Raw genomic sequence first — 15,077 nt, forward strand, 5'->3', positions numbered from 1 at the left:
TGTACAGAGGTTCAACTATGTTCAAGGACCCAATTTGGGGGTTGAAAATAGTAACTCCCCCATTTTTAAACATCCTCCTCCATCCCCCAAAATTATCTACATGAATACCATTTTTGGTTCAACGGGATGAAGCTTTCCTAATTAGTACATTTGTCTTTGTAAATTCCCCAAGGTTAAAGGCAATATGGAGGCAGTACCTCTCACCAGTGCCACATTTTGTAGCCCACCACAAAGCAATGGCTACATAACTTGCTACTGTCATTAGTGCCCACAGGGCTACAGATAACTTCTGTCCTTGGTCCCAGAACTCCCTAGAAATTTTGTTTTGTCGGAACATCTGCAAAACTAACAGATATTTGATAAAACACCTCAACACTAAATTAACAATATATGCATTCTCATTAGAAAGGGGACATTTCCATCAATATGATGACTTTTTGAGATTTTAGCAAACTGAAAAAAAAAGTAACCTTATATATGCAGATTTTCATATTATTAAATTATCTTATTATATAAGAAAACAATGGCCTAGGCACCCACTTTACAGAGGGTGAAGGTAACCAAACAAAGGTTTAGTGAGGCCCAGAATCGTTAAGTTTATACATGGTACAACTTCAGTTGGCTTCCAAAATATTTTAAAAGGCTTTTGGCCATAAGTAACTAAAAAAAAATCCCAGATACAGAGAAGTAATGGGAATCGATGTAAAGACCAGGAAACAAACAGAACTAACCATATGACAAAACTAGGTCTGAGTATTAAAAAAGAGGAACACAGTATTAAAGGAAGAATGCCCAAGTGCCCAGGGCTGTCAGATGAACCAATAATGATGTTTGAGATAATCAATGACCAATAATTATAGTAAGATCACAGCCACCAATAAACCCCCAGGGACTGCAACTTGAAATATGAATTTGTTTTGGTTTTGTTTTTTATAAAGATTTTATTTATTTATTTGAAAGACAGGGAGAGAGCACAAGCAGGGGGAGCAGCAGAGGGAGAAGCAGACTCCCAACTGAACAGGGAGCCTGATACAGGGCTCAATCCGAGAACCCTAAAATCATGACCTGAGCCAAAGGCAGACACTTAACTCACTGAGCCACCTAGGTGCCCCTGAAATATGATTTTGTTAAATGGATGACTCTTCTGGAGAATTCTACAGGCTCCAATACAATAGTGATGAGTAACCCTGCAGAGTCATGAGGCAAATGGTTTAAAATTAAGAGTAAAATAGATATTAAAGACATGTGAAGGTCAAGAAAGGGAGTATAAATTTAGTATCCAAGGATAAGACCAAAATAAAGCCAGAGAAATAAAGACATATTCATTAAAAAAAATTTGACCATTGTGATTTATGACCATGGACTTGTAGCCATCAGAATCAAGGGAGATTGGCTTGGAAAGGAAAGGAAAAAAAAAATACTTTCCTGAAGTATTATTCATTATTCCAAGCCAAAGCAGCCACATATTGCAGAAGAGGTCATTGTGAGCATAAAATTATGCGAAAAATAGCTAAATTACTAGATACTTTCAGATGGGGGGGTGGGGGGAGACCAAAAGCACGATTTTTCCTCCTTCAGTAGTAGGAAGGTATAATTTCGAATTAGAGTCCTGATTAGTTAGTTTCCCAGGACCACTATAACAAAGTACCACAAATAGCTCTGGATACGAGAAGTCCCAAACCAAAGTACATGGAAGGCTTGCTTCCATCTGAGGACTATGAGGGAATATCTTTTCCATGCCACTCCCCTATTTCTATTCATTTGCTGGCAATCTTTAGTGGTCCTTGCATTGTAGAAGCATAACTCCAACCCTTACATGGCACTCTCCCTGTATCTCTATTTTTGTGTCCAAATTTCCCCTTTTCATAAGGACACAGTTATACTTGATTAGGACCCACCCTAATGACTTCATCTTAACATGATCATCTGAGAAGATTCTAAGTAAAGTTACATTCATGCATAATGGGGGTTAAGACTTCAGCATCTTTTGGGATATGCAAACTCAATCTAGAACAGTTCCGTACGTTTGTCCTGGTAAATCCTAAAATGATGTATCATTGGAAGTGGATTTTTTAATGCAAGTATAATTAATACAGTATTACATTATTTTATGTGTACAGCATAATGATTATATAACATGATATAATGATTCAAAAACTCTATACAGTACTCTGTGCTCATCACAATAAGTGTATTCTTAACCTCATTTACCTATTTCATGCATCCCATCCACTTTCTAACAACCACCAGTTTGTTTTCTATATTTAAGAGTCTGTTTGTTTTTTTGTTTCTTAAATTCCACATGTGAGTGAAATAATATTTGTCTTTCTCTGACTTACTTCACTTAGTATTATATCCTCTAGATCCATCCATTTTGTTGCTAATGGCAAGCATTCTTTCTCACAGCTGAATAATATTCCTGTGTGTGTGCACATGTGTACATACATACTACATCTTTATCCATTCATCTATATATGGACACTTGGGTTGCTTTCACATCTTGACTATTGTAAATAATGCTGCAATAAACATAGGGGTGCATATATCTTTCCGCATTAGTGTTTTCATTTTCTTTGGGTAAGTACCCAGTAGTGGAATTACTGGATTATGGGTAATTTTCTTCTTAAAATTTTGAGAGAGCTCCATACTGTTTTCCCACAGTAGCTACACCAGTTTGCATTCCCACCACCCTGCACAAGCATCCCTTTTTCTCCACATCCTCATGGATCCTTGTTATTTCTTATGTTTTTTACTTTAGCTATTCTGACAGGTGTGAGGTGATAGTTCATTGTTTTGATTTGCATTTTCCTGATGATGAGTGATACTGAGCATTTTTTGGTGACAGACTCTGACATGACACACAAGAACCAATTACTCTGATAAATTTACCCAGTAAACCATCAGAGAGACTCAAAGGTGCCTATTTCAATACTTAACGCATATGTGTCAAATAAATATTGAAAGAGTAAATTCATGAATAAGAAAACATTTGATTCCCTCCTGTATACCTTGGAGACACTGTTTACACATCAAGAAACAGGGGCAAGGGCTGGATGGCTCCTTGCCAACCCCACATGCCTTCCAAGATGGGAAACTTTAAACACTTTCCACAGGTCTTCTGCATATAACTTCCCCATGCCATATCACTGCCCCATGCCTGACATGAACATCAGATTTGGTTTCACAAATTTTTTCCTATCTATGACCCTTATTGACTTTCTTTCAACAGCTGAAATATTTAAGTTCCAAACAGTTTAGTTGACACTGTTAACTATTCTTCACTCACCCATCCATCCATCCATCCATCCATCCATCCATCCATCCTATCATTCCAGCAATCTTCAAGATACTGAATGTAATACTTCTTTTAGTAACATATTTTATAACATCTGCTTTACTATCTTAAAATGACAGTCATGGATAATATAGCCCACCTATACATATAATTTCAAAGAAATCAATATATGGCCTTCACTGCAATATAAAGAATGAATTCAAAGAAAGTAAGTTGTAATAAAATAATAAGTATTTCAATGTATAAATCCTCAGGAATAAAGAAGCAGTAAGATGATTATTGTGCAGAATTACAGTGAATATTTTACCTACAAATGCAGACTGATAAAAACATGTGGTATGGGTTAGTCAGTGGTGACATTGTAATCTGAAATTGTAAATGACTCTTAGGAACATTCCAAACAAAATAAAGATCAGCCAACTCTCCATCTACACAGCAATTATAGTTCTAAATAATTCACGGTATAATAAAAGCACATAGTATTTTGAGTTTATATGTAAAATGGAGTTATAGGTAAGTTCAGTTAATCATAATTTATTTGGGGGGGAGTGTTCTTAACATGAATGTCTGATGGGACAATGGGAAGTCAAGGAGGACATGAAATAATTCTGTATTATTTGCAACTCTCGTGCATAGTGCAAGACATTCAGCCTCCCAGCCCTTATCCCCTAAATGCCTATAGTGTTGCCAATCATGGTGACATCCAAAAGCACACTTGCAAATTGTCAAAGTCACCCATCAGCAAGAACCATAGATTTGGTCATTCTGTGAACCTTAAATGAGTTTTCCCTGTATGCCAGGCATCAAGTTAACAGATGAGTAAAGGAGGGAAAGCTATGAAAATTACTGAAGACAGCAGAACAGGACATGTAAATTACCATATGCATAGTGGGTATGTGGGTGGGAGGGGTGTTATAAGCTTTATAAAATCAAGGCCTTAAAGAATAGAGAACAATCAGAGTTTGAGATCCAAATTATTTTAGGCTATTATGATTTCCCCATAGGAGTGCCAGATCCTTAAAGACAGAATCTTTTTAAAACCTTTGTATCACCTCAACATCCACATCTAACATACAGGTGTGAAAAGATGACTGGCCAGAGCAAGAAGAACTGAAACGCAATTCCATCATTTTTGCCTGAGCAATTTTAGGAAAGTTGGTTATCTTAGTCTTCCTCTATTTCTCTTTTCCGGATGGCAGATAGAGGTAATGTATGTAGCACACTAAACAGATGACAGCTCTTTTAATCCTTATTCTCATGGAAAGTGAAAAAAGCAAGAGTGCTGATGGTACCACTGGCTGTTGGTTGGTTCAGCAGCCTCAAGTTCTTGGAGGTGGCATGGAGGGAACATAATAGGGCCAGAATGTCTCTTTCTCCTGTCTATCTTTTCCTCCTTCCTTCTTTCCTTTCTTCCTTCCCACATTCCCTTCCTCCTTCTCTCCCTCTCTCTTGTTCATTTAAATTCCTAAAAACAGGGGCACCTGGGTGGCTCAGTGTTTGAGCATCTGCCTTTCTTTGGCTCAGGTCGTGATCCCGGGGTCCTGGGATCGAGTCCTGCAGCAGGCTCCCTCTGGGAGCCTGCTTCTCCCTCTGCCTGTGTCTCTGCCTCTCTCTGTGTCTCTCATGAAACATAAATAAAATCTTTAAAAAATAATTAAAATAAATAAACTACCAAAAACCATTCAACTGTTTGAGGGATCCAAAATAGAAAATAGAGAAAAAAGACATAATAGGGGGCAGTATCACTTTGATAACACAGCATAAATCACCAGAGCTTCTGTGGTACTGCTTGAGATATATCCTGAAGATGGCCCAGAGGGCAGCCATCTGGTGGCAATTTTACCTGTCCTCATATTCATCTACCTTGTATGGAGGTTAATCTCCTATCACTCAAGGTTATATGAATGAGTTTTTCATCATTAGGACCAAAATAATTCATCTGAAATGTACAGGAGCTGCAGATTGATGATTTCATCAGTACAGAAATTTGGAACACATGGAAAGTCTCATATCTCATAGCCAACTCAGAGCTGTTATGGCTATTTTCAGAAGTTCATCTTCCTAAGGTCAAAAATTCTCCTTTAAAATGTCTCTGTTTATCTAATAAACAGAGTATCTAAAGGAACCTAATATTACGTCTAAACCACCAATCTCTCTCTTCTCTCCATTTTGAGTCTTCTTTTTTTTGGTATACTTTCAATCATGCTCTCCGTAGGAATAGTCATTGGCAAAAGTAAGTCAGAGGAAAATCCATTCCTGTTTTTACAATTGTCTCTTTAGACTGAAAGCCTATTTCTATTCAAGAACACACTTCCAGAGTTGAGATTCTCCTTTGGGCATTGTAGTTAATTTGATGAAATTGAACAATAATCTTTCTGTTTCTAATTCATGTTCACATATTCTTGATCCCTTTGGGGTAAAGTTCAACAAACAGAATGAACCCAGCTCCTCATTAGAACTATTCAAAGGATTACATGTTGTACTCAACCAGAGTCTGGAGAAATTGTAAAGACATCAAGAAGAAGACACAAAGATTCCTTTATTATTGGGGAAGAGAGGCACTGCCTTCCAGTAATCAATACCTGTCCACCTTTAAGGAATAGACTCTTACATGCTGTATATGAGGCTGTAGGCCTACACAAGACCACTGAAAGTGTCTGATCATGCCAAAGACTTAAACTATTTATAAAGCATCCAGGTAAAAGTCTTTGACTTCCATAAGCCTCAGAAATTCAGAGATCCTCAATGACCAAAGAGAGAAAAATGAGCAAAACTGTTATACTCAGTTTACTGGAATTCCTAACAAGTTTCTCTTACTTTAACTTAGTTTTATCTGGCTTCAAAAAAAGGTAAATGGGACACCTGGGTGGCTCAGTGGTTGAATGTCTGTCTTTGGCTCAGTGCATGATCCCAGGGTCCTGAGACTCCATCCCACATCATGCTCCCCATAGGGAGTCTGCTTCTCCTTCTGCCTATATCTCTGCCTCTCTCTCTCTCTCTCTCTCTCTCTCTGTGTGTGTCTCATGAATAAATAAATAAAATCTTTTAAAAAATGTGACAAATACATGCATGTGGACCATATTATTATATTCGCTGAATACCAATAATATACTAAGCTCCAGACATCTTAAAACTAGAAATGATCCCTGTCCAGTGGGGTCATTGTGTATGTTTAAGGACAAATACAAAAAAAAAAAAAAAAAAAAGGACAAATACAACTTACAGTAGAAAGAAGACAAGAGTATAAAGCAAAGAGTGCTGGACAATAGGAATTAACAAGTTGGTTTTAGTTACTATCAATCTGCATGTATTCAAAACATGATCAACACCTATGGGCCAGTTGTCTTAAAGACCCAACATGAATTCCAGTTTGGCCACATACACTGCTTTAGACAAGCTGCATATACATGGCTTCTCTTAGCTTAAGACAAGAGATAGAAATAATATTCAGTTTATGTCCTGTCATTGGTAACTCTGAGACTCTCAGTCTGTCTCTCCAAAAGGCTGTTGATTTTTTTTTTAAGTCAATACCCTATTTTGTGATTTTGACAGGAGAGCACTTTCTGATCATTAAAGAAGGAAAAGAACTCTCATTTTAAGATTGTAGAGTTAAACGGAGATCATTTTGAGACAGTCTCTGAAGCCAACACTGTTAATAATATTTTCCAGCTTACAACAACCTATAAAAAAGCACATGTGTGGCAATAAAACAGAACAAGCAGCCATGAAAGGAACCATAAAGAGAGACAGACAGACAGTTGTCCAATTTTCACAGAGAGCTCTGGAACATTCAATTTTGAGCATTCCCTGGCATAGTATATCAGGCTTTCCTCCTGTGGGGAGTCATGCTTGCCTGGAGGTGACAGGATCTCTGCCTTTAGGACAGAGACTTCCTAACAATGTTAGTGACTTCCTAACAATGGGGCCCACCCTCAATGCCTCAAGTGGATGAAAAACAATATCTGCTTCCACAGTAATGGATGGAACTAAAGAGGTTGTGAATTCCTTTAAATGTCCTTCATTTCCAAAGACTCTCTGAAGCATCATGGCAAAGAGACAGCCATGGTGGAGTTGTGGGATTAGCTGAGCAGTTAAATTGGCCTCGTTACCCAACACATTGGGAAAAATATTCACTTAGGGGCTCCAAGATTTGGCCTTGGAATCTGGCACCAACATGAACCAGCTGTAATTGCTCTTTGCTTTTTCTAAGCCTCACAGTCTTCATCTGCAAAATGGGACTGTTACTAATGGTTTAGCAGTGGTATTAGGAGGCTATTAAAAAGATTAAGAATGGCATACATTAAATGCTCAGTGGATTATATACTGATGCTCAATACATGATAGTTTTTCTTATTACTTATCTCAACTTCCTCTTTTCTTACATGTCTCCAGATTTCTAATCTCATAGAGACTCTACAGTATAGAGATTTAAGTCAGAATTCAAAGACAAGGACATACACACATAGAAAATGTTTAAATCCACCTCTCCCCTGCAAATATTTATTTTCCTTTATGTTATAAAGGTCTGGAGAGCAGATTTCTGGAAAGCGGTCACATCTTTCACTCATAATTGTGAGTTGTCATGAATGGTCATACCAATGGCCAAGTGCTCCATGCTACAGAACAGAGTTCACCATTGACACACACCAAAGAAAGATGGGATGTTTGGCTGCAAAGGGCATGAAGACAAGGAGAAAATCAGAACTGCCATATATAGAATCCTCACCTGGTACAGTTGTAAAGGCCTTGGAGATTATCTGAATTTACCCCTTTATTGGAACAACTTTTCTTTCAAGTTCATACCTCATCTTTATCTTTAAAAGATTTGAATACGATTACTATAGAAGACTATTCTTTAAATAAAAATTGTTTATAGTTGATGTAAGAAAACTTTAGAGAGGTTTAATGACCGTAAATGAGATGGCAGGTCAAGGACTTTTTATATGTGGGAATGGGATATGTGTATTACCTGAAGGAAGAGGTTAATGTACAAATTTCAAGCTGTCATCTGGGAGAACAGGCTGACCAGAGAATCAGAAGTGAATGGTGAGAAGTGTCAGGAATGGGGGGTAGTATCAGTAGCTGCTACAGAAATTGTTCTCACTAGATTTTGAGGTAGAAGGTTCTTGGCCTTGTAATTCCATGGTGCTGAAAGAACCTTGTTACAGGGGTAGCAGAATTTATTCTTTTTGGCTAAACTACAGGATCTGGATGTGTATGGATTAGGAAAGAAACATCAGCAAATCCCATAGTTCAATGACATGACCCTCTTTATGGAGTCATTCCCAACACCCATTCCAGATTAGCTGGCTTTTCCACCCAAGCATGTGTTCTGCTAGTTATTGAGATTTTATAGAATTCAGCTACCTCCCTAAATAACCTCAATACATGAATAAAATTTGATGGTTAATTTTAGCCAAGAGAAAGTCTACATTTAACTTTTAAGACCTTACCCTTGTTCCTGGTCTTTCTAAACCTCAGACTATAACAAAGACAAAGACAACTCCCTGTTCAAGGGCCAACTAACAGCTTGCATATTAACAGCAGCTTCTTTTAATGATTTTCATCTGAGCAGCTTTCATGTACTTTGTCTGTAGCAAGAAATAATAAAATAAGATATTAGCCAGCATATAAAGTTAGCCAATTTCAATGTTTCCAGCCTGAATTTTCAGTTCTTCATCCTTTTTCTGCCACTTCTCCAGTCATTTTTCAATGTGTAGTTACTCAGCACCTTCTCCCCAAGGTCCTCAAAAAAAAAAAACTGTAATTACTTATCCTCCCTCTTCTGAACTGCAAAACCTCTCCTATAGGTTGGATCATATAAAATTGCCATCATTTGATCAACTCTGATCTAGAACAATGACAACTGCATTACAGTTCAACCTGGTAGTGACAGTCTCTGTGCCTTATTAGTAACTGTGAAATGAAAACAAACAAACAAACAAACAAACAAACAAACAAACAAACAAACCTTTTATTTAGAGGTGAATGGAGTAGAGCCTTAGGTATTATATAGCCCAGTTCATTCAGGTATAGGCCTAGCTACTGAGACTCAGAATAGCGTAAGGAATTAGAAGATCAAACATCACCACTTAGAGAACAGAGCCTGATTACATTTGGGATGACTTGACTTCTTATCTCCATGGCATGGGTCAGAAATTTTTTTCTGTAAAGGGCAAGAGAGTAAATATTTTAGGATTTGTGGGCTATCCTGGGTCTAACACTGTAGCATGAAAGTAGCCATAGACAATATGTAAACAAATGAGTGTGGCTGGGTTCCAATAAAACTTTATTTATAAAAACAGATGGCAGGCTGGATTTGGCCCACAGGCTGTAGTTTGCCAAGCACTGCTCTATAGAATTCTTAGACCTAAAAATATCTGCAAGCAGATGGGTGAGGGATCTGTATATTGAAAGTGTGTTCAAGTGTTCATGAATGCTAATTCAGCACAAAGATCTTACTAATAAGCACCTAAAGTAGCCCAAAGTTGCTGGGACCTCGGGTCTACAGCTGCCTAAGGGCTTGCCATATGCAAGATTACATCATTCAGGATGGGAATAATACTGCCTTAACTCCTTGGCTACATCTACAAAATATAGTTGTGATCTGAGGAAAGAAATACATTCAAATGTGCTATCCATTAGGTTGGCTGACCTATGGAATTGGATACAGGCGCTTCTGGGTGAAATTTTAATAGCTTTAACAATCATGTTGTCAGACTGCTTCGTGTGTTAGCTGAAAGTAACTTCATTTTATCATTTGCATGTTGAGTGAACAGGGTTTGAACTGGCACGTGGGTCAGCAAGATATTTTGAATACAGGCTCTTTTTCTACTTCTCCTGACAGCCAAGAAACCACTTTGGCTGTATCGACTTTCCATTTGAACTTGAGAAGCATGGGAGAATGTTATTAAGCAATTTCAAAGACTTTACTGATCACATATTCTGGTCAGAAATCCAAAACACAGAAGGGAAGAATTATGATCAGGTCATACCAGGAAGGAAAACCAGTTAGTATATATCAGGCATGATAATCACTGTGATTGCAATCAGCATCCCTGTAGTAAAATTCATTCCATCTCTCTGTCCGTCTGTCCATCCATCCAAACATCTTCCCAAACACCCAGACACCTAAACATCCTACTAGTTCTGAAGGCACCCTACCATTTGCTGAGGAATACAAGTTAGGTGGAGCAAACTTCCTGTTCCCAGTGAGCTAACAACATAGTGGGAAGAAGAAGTTAAGGCACAAAGACCAAAATATCAAAACAATTAAGGTAATACTTCAAAAGAAAATCTCTTAAGTACCAAGCCAATACTGGTAAGAACTCCTTAAAGAGCAGTAAAATTTGAAATAATCACCAGACAGAGCTCTCAAAAGTTATTGTTGAGCTGTGAAAGAGTCTGGAGAAGGCACTATGGCACCCTGATGCATCCCCATGGGATAAATGTGCTTTATCACCTCCAGGTGTCATATGGCCAACCTATTTCCCAAAGGCGAAAGAGCTCACTGGCTAACCACAGCTTGTGCGGAAATAGGCAGGCCTTAAAAAAATCACATAATATGTATGTTTTCTATAAGTAAGTCGTATCAGTCTTGAACAATTCTAACTCTATTTTTATCTTATAATACTTTATACCCAACATTCCAGTTAAGAGCAGAGGTAAGGAACAGCTTAGTACAGAACCAAAAGTGAATGAAGACACTCACAAAAGCTTACGTGATATGAATTAAACAATTAAAGATACTATCTATACCCAGGAGCAGAGTTAGAGATTCAAAGAAGACCTCACAACCAAAATTGATGTTAAGTCCAGCATTATTGTTAAGTGATTTTTATGGAATCATCTTCTAATCCTCTGTCCGCATTATTTATCAAGCGGCCAATTTCTTCAGGAATGTTAGTCATACATATCTGCTGATTACTTTTTTAGGTTTACATTTTAAGAAATGGAGCAAAATAAAACAGAGTTTTGAATGGACCATATTCTAAAACACATCATTTGTCAGGTTTCAAATTAGATTTCTGCAATAGAACTAAAAGTACAATTGCAGACCAAGAGAAACCAATACCCCCCAAAATGAAAACTTACCCAGGGATATGAACCACCTTGTTTTCTGACATCCATTAAGCCAGCCAACCAAGAGAAAAGACCAAATTGCAGTGGTACTTACTTGCAGGTGACGGGGTACTGCATCCACTTGGAGGAGGGTGGCCGTGAAGGCCATGGAGGGGAGGCAGGGAAAGTCCTCCAATGACTGGTGGAAAGAGCAATGGGTAGGGTGCAGCTGGATAGTGAGTCATGTGTCCATTCACTGCCGGGACGGGACATGCGTGGCTACTGGTGGTCATGTTTCAGGCCTCACAGGATGAAAGGTGCTCTGGGGCTGGAACACATCACTTCAGGTCTTGAACCAAAGTGAGGGAGGTAAATATGGGGCAAGGATTGAGTCTGAGCTGTCTTCTGGACAAAAGGCAAAACAGTTCAACATATGACCTTGCTTCTTCTCAGCATGATTTCTCCACTTCTCATCTTGTTGTGTTGATTTACAAGAAGGATGCCTTTTTTGTTGAGCGTCTCAGTTTAAGGCTGGGAAATGCTATCACTTTAATGATTCAGAGCTGCTAATTCTGTAAGGGAAAAAAAATAGAGTGATAGATAATAAATAAATAAAATAAATAAATAAATAAGTAAATAAATAAATAATAAACAAATAAATATCACAAGTTAAAAATATCTTCTTCTTTATCAAATTATATGAAAAATCTCAGGTATTAATCTAGCTCTCCTGGCTATTCCCCTATATTGACTATTCTTAAGTTCTTATATTCTAATATAGAATCAAATATACAAATAATTTCACAATAGCCACAACTATCCTATATTAAATAGCCATGTCCCCTCACTCTGGGGTAATCTTTCTCCATATTCCTCATCCTGCTTTAAGTTTTCTCCATGGCACTTAAGTTTTTGTGAGAGTGCTTTGTCAGTCTCCCATTAGAATGAACTGACCAGGAGGGCAGAGTTTTTCTGTTTTGTGTACCACAATGTTTTAATCTATTAAAAGGAAACTAGATAGGCCACAGATACTCAATAAACATTGATTGAATGAATGAATGAATGTTTTTTCTTGCTTCTTTTAGAAACACATTGTTTTATGATGTCCTAACCTAGGTTCTTTCAAGATGTTACATACTTTATGTAAACAAATTCAGGATTTCAACCCATTCTTTTGGAATGAGATACCCAACGAGATAAAATACAATTCTAGGAGACCCCTAGATCCTAAAGAAAGGTAAGTAAGAGATATAGCCAAAGACCCATGAAATATATCAGTTTCTCATTGTCAATAGTATATACCTTTCTTGTAAGAACACCATCCATAGATCCACACAACTGCTTTGTGGAATAAAGCAGTTGTGAAATATTATTGTGGAATAATAGTGGAATGCTAACTACTATTAGACACCTGGTGCTGATGTAGGCTGTAGAGATACAGTCTGAAACAATGCTAATGTGGATCCTGCCATCACAGAGCTGTCTAGTTTTAACAGCTTCTAACTGAGATCATGTTGTTAAAGAGGGTTAAATTGCTCTGCCCTCACAAAAGACATGCAAGGGATGATCGAGACCTAGGACTCCTGGTGACCAGGAATGGAAAAAGCCTGAAATCAATTCTAGGGTGGGCTGACTGTAGACTCCATGGGCTCATTTTTGTCCTGAAGACCAATATTCAGCAAAAGTCTCAAACTGTAGACTCCACTGAAGGAAAGCCCTGAGAGTAAACCCACATGACACAAAACAAGAACAATATCTCAGGGCCAGCACAGAGTCACAGTCAAGAGCATGATTCTAGAGCCAGACTGCCTAGGTTCAAATCATGGTTCCATCCCATGGGCAGTGATCTTACTTCTCAACATAGCAGTTTTTATTACACAATGGGGATGATAATAGAATTTACTTCAGAGGGTGGTTGCGAGGGGTACATGAGGAAATGAAGCAACATCAAGAGAAGAAGAGTGCCCTGTGTGGAGTCAACACTAGGTCAAGGGCAACCCGGGTGGCTCAGTGGTTTAGCACCGCCTTCAGCCCAGGGCCTGATCCTGGAGACCTGGGATTGAGTCCCACGTCAGGCTCCCTGCATGGAACCTGCTTCTCCCTCTGCCTGTGTCTCTGCCTCCCTCTCCCTGTCTGTCTCTCATGTATAAATAAATAAAATCTTTTTAAAAAACCCACTAAGTCAAAGTTCATTATTCACATATGTATTGTCTCATCAAATGATATGCTTCTGAGAACAAGCTCACTGGAATAGACAAGAGGGTTTGGGATCAGGGCAGGGAGGAAGTCACAGCACAGTTGTTTGAGGAAAACATTAGGACTAAAACTTTTGTCATGGAAGAAGGAAAGGTGGGATCCGGGTACAGTTGAGAACCAAGACATATTAAGGCTTCCTGACTTCTCAGTCTGTGAAGTTGGCCAGCTTGATTATGAATCCCCACATTTTCTAATTCATAGTAATTTCCATTTGTTTACTGTGTTGTCAAGCACTTCACTTAGGAGCTTTAAGCTCTGGCCCTTAGAGCTGTCCATAGGCAGTTATCCTCATTTTCCAGGTGAGAAAACTAAGTCTCAATGAGTTTGTTTGTTTAAAGAATTTATTTATTTATTCATGTGAGACACAGAGAGGCAGAGACATAGACAGAGGGAGAAGCACAGGCTTCCTATGGGAGCCTGATGTGGGACTCGATCCCAGGATCCTGGGATCACGACCTGAACCAAAGGCTCAACCATGGAGCCACCCCCTCAATGAGTTTAATTGACTTAACAGCAAAGTCACAGAGTCAGCCTGTGGCTAAGTCACAATCTGAACCTAGATCTGGCTACATCTCTGTGCTTTCCCCTCTACCATGCTGTGCTTTTATGTCACTGAGTGCCTGAGGTGTCCTAGTTGTACCCTACAGGAAAAAGTCCACAAGCTGTTGTGATGTGAGTGGCTGGCCTCACTCAGATGACATTCTCCCCAGGGCCTTGAGTCCCTGGCCTATTAATATTACAAATGAATGTCATCAACAGTGAGACCATCTGGTCCCAGGTTCCCCAGAACTTCGCTGTCCCTTACAAAGGAGACCGTATTTGCTATTGGCTTATGTAACACATTTATCCCTAAAAGTGATGCCCTCCCCAAATATCATTGTCCTTTTCACACTTTCAAACCACAACTTGTTTCTCTGATGAAAATAAAGTAAATGGACTATGAGAGGTGAATGTTTTCCCGCTTTCTCTTCTAAAATATCACACACCATCTAATATATTTAACACTTTTATTTTGTGGTTTGTAGCAAATTAATTAGAAAATAAACAATACCATTTCGTATTTGCTGCATTTCCACTCAATTTGATTTTTAAATCACACACACAAAACCCAGCATTGTTAAAAATGGTCTTTTCTATCTCCATTAGACAAACTACCTCATTAACTGGTAGAGCTGACAGTTCAGCAAACCCACCCCCGCAGGGCACAATTCTTAGAGTTTTAAAGCTGTTTGTTTGTTTTTACCAACCAGGGACTATTTCTACTCTCAATAATCCTTCATTTCTCTTTGCTTTCAAACACTGCAGATTTTCAGCATCCTGCCTGCCTGATTGAAAAGTGTGATATCATGCCTAGGATCCTGGAAAAATAAAAAATAAAAAAAAGAAGAAAAAAGAAAGACAAAAAAAGAAACTTATATTGATAATAGGGCAAAAGGAAAAAAAATCGGTGCGTTGGGAAAATCCT

At 38.4% G+C, this 15,077-nt stretch overlaps 1 protein-coding gene across 3 annotated transcripts in view; it reads right to left on the reverse strand.

Moving 5' to 3' along the window:
- RARB (retinoic acid receptor beta) overlaps positions 1-15,077 on the reverse strand; it is a 724,031-nt gene that overhangs the window by 381,079 nt on the left and 327,875 nt on the right. For all 3 annotated transcript variants that reach the window (XM_026006400.2, XM_026006399.2, XM_072726687.1), the window contains one exon: positions 11,472-11,928. In XM_026006400.2, coding sequence (XP_025862185.1) covers positions 11,472-11,649 — 178 coding nt within the window. In that variant the 5' untranslated portion in view covers positions 11,650-11,928. The remainder of the gene's footprint in view (positions 1-11,471; positions 11,929-15,077) is intronic.

The sequence above is a fragment of the Vulpes vulpes genome, chromosome 11, assembly GCF_048418805.1.
Source record: "Vulpes vulpes isolate BD-2025 chromosome 11, VulVul3, whole genome shotgun sequence".
NCBI lineage: Eukaryota > Metazoa > Chordata > Mammalia > Carnivora > Canidae > Vulpes > Vulpes vulpes.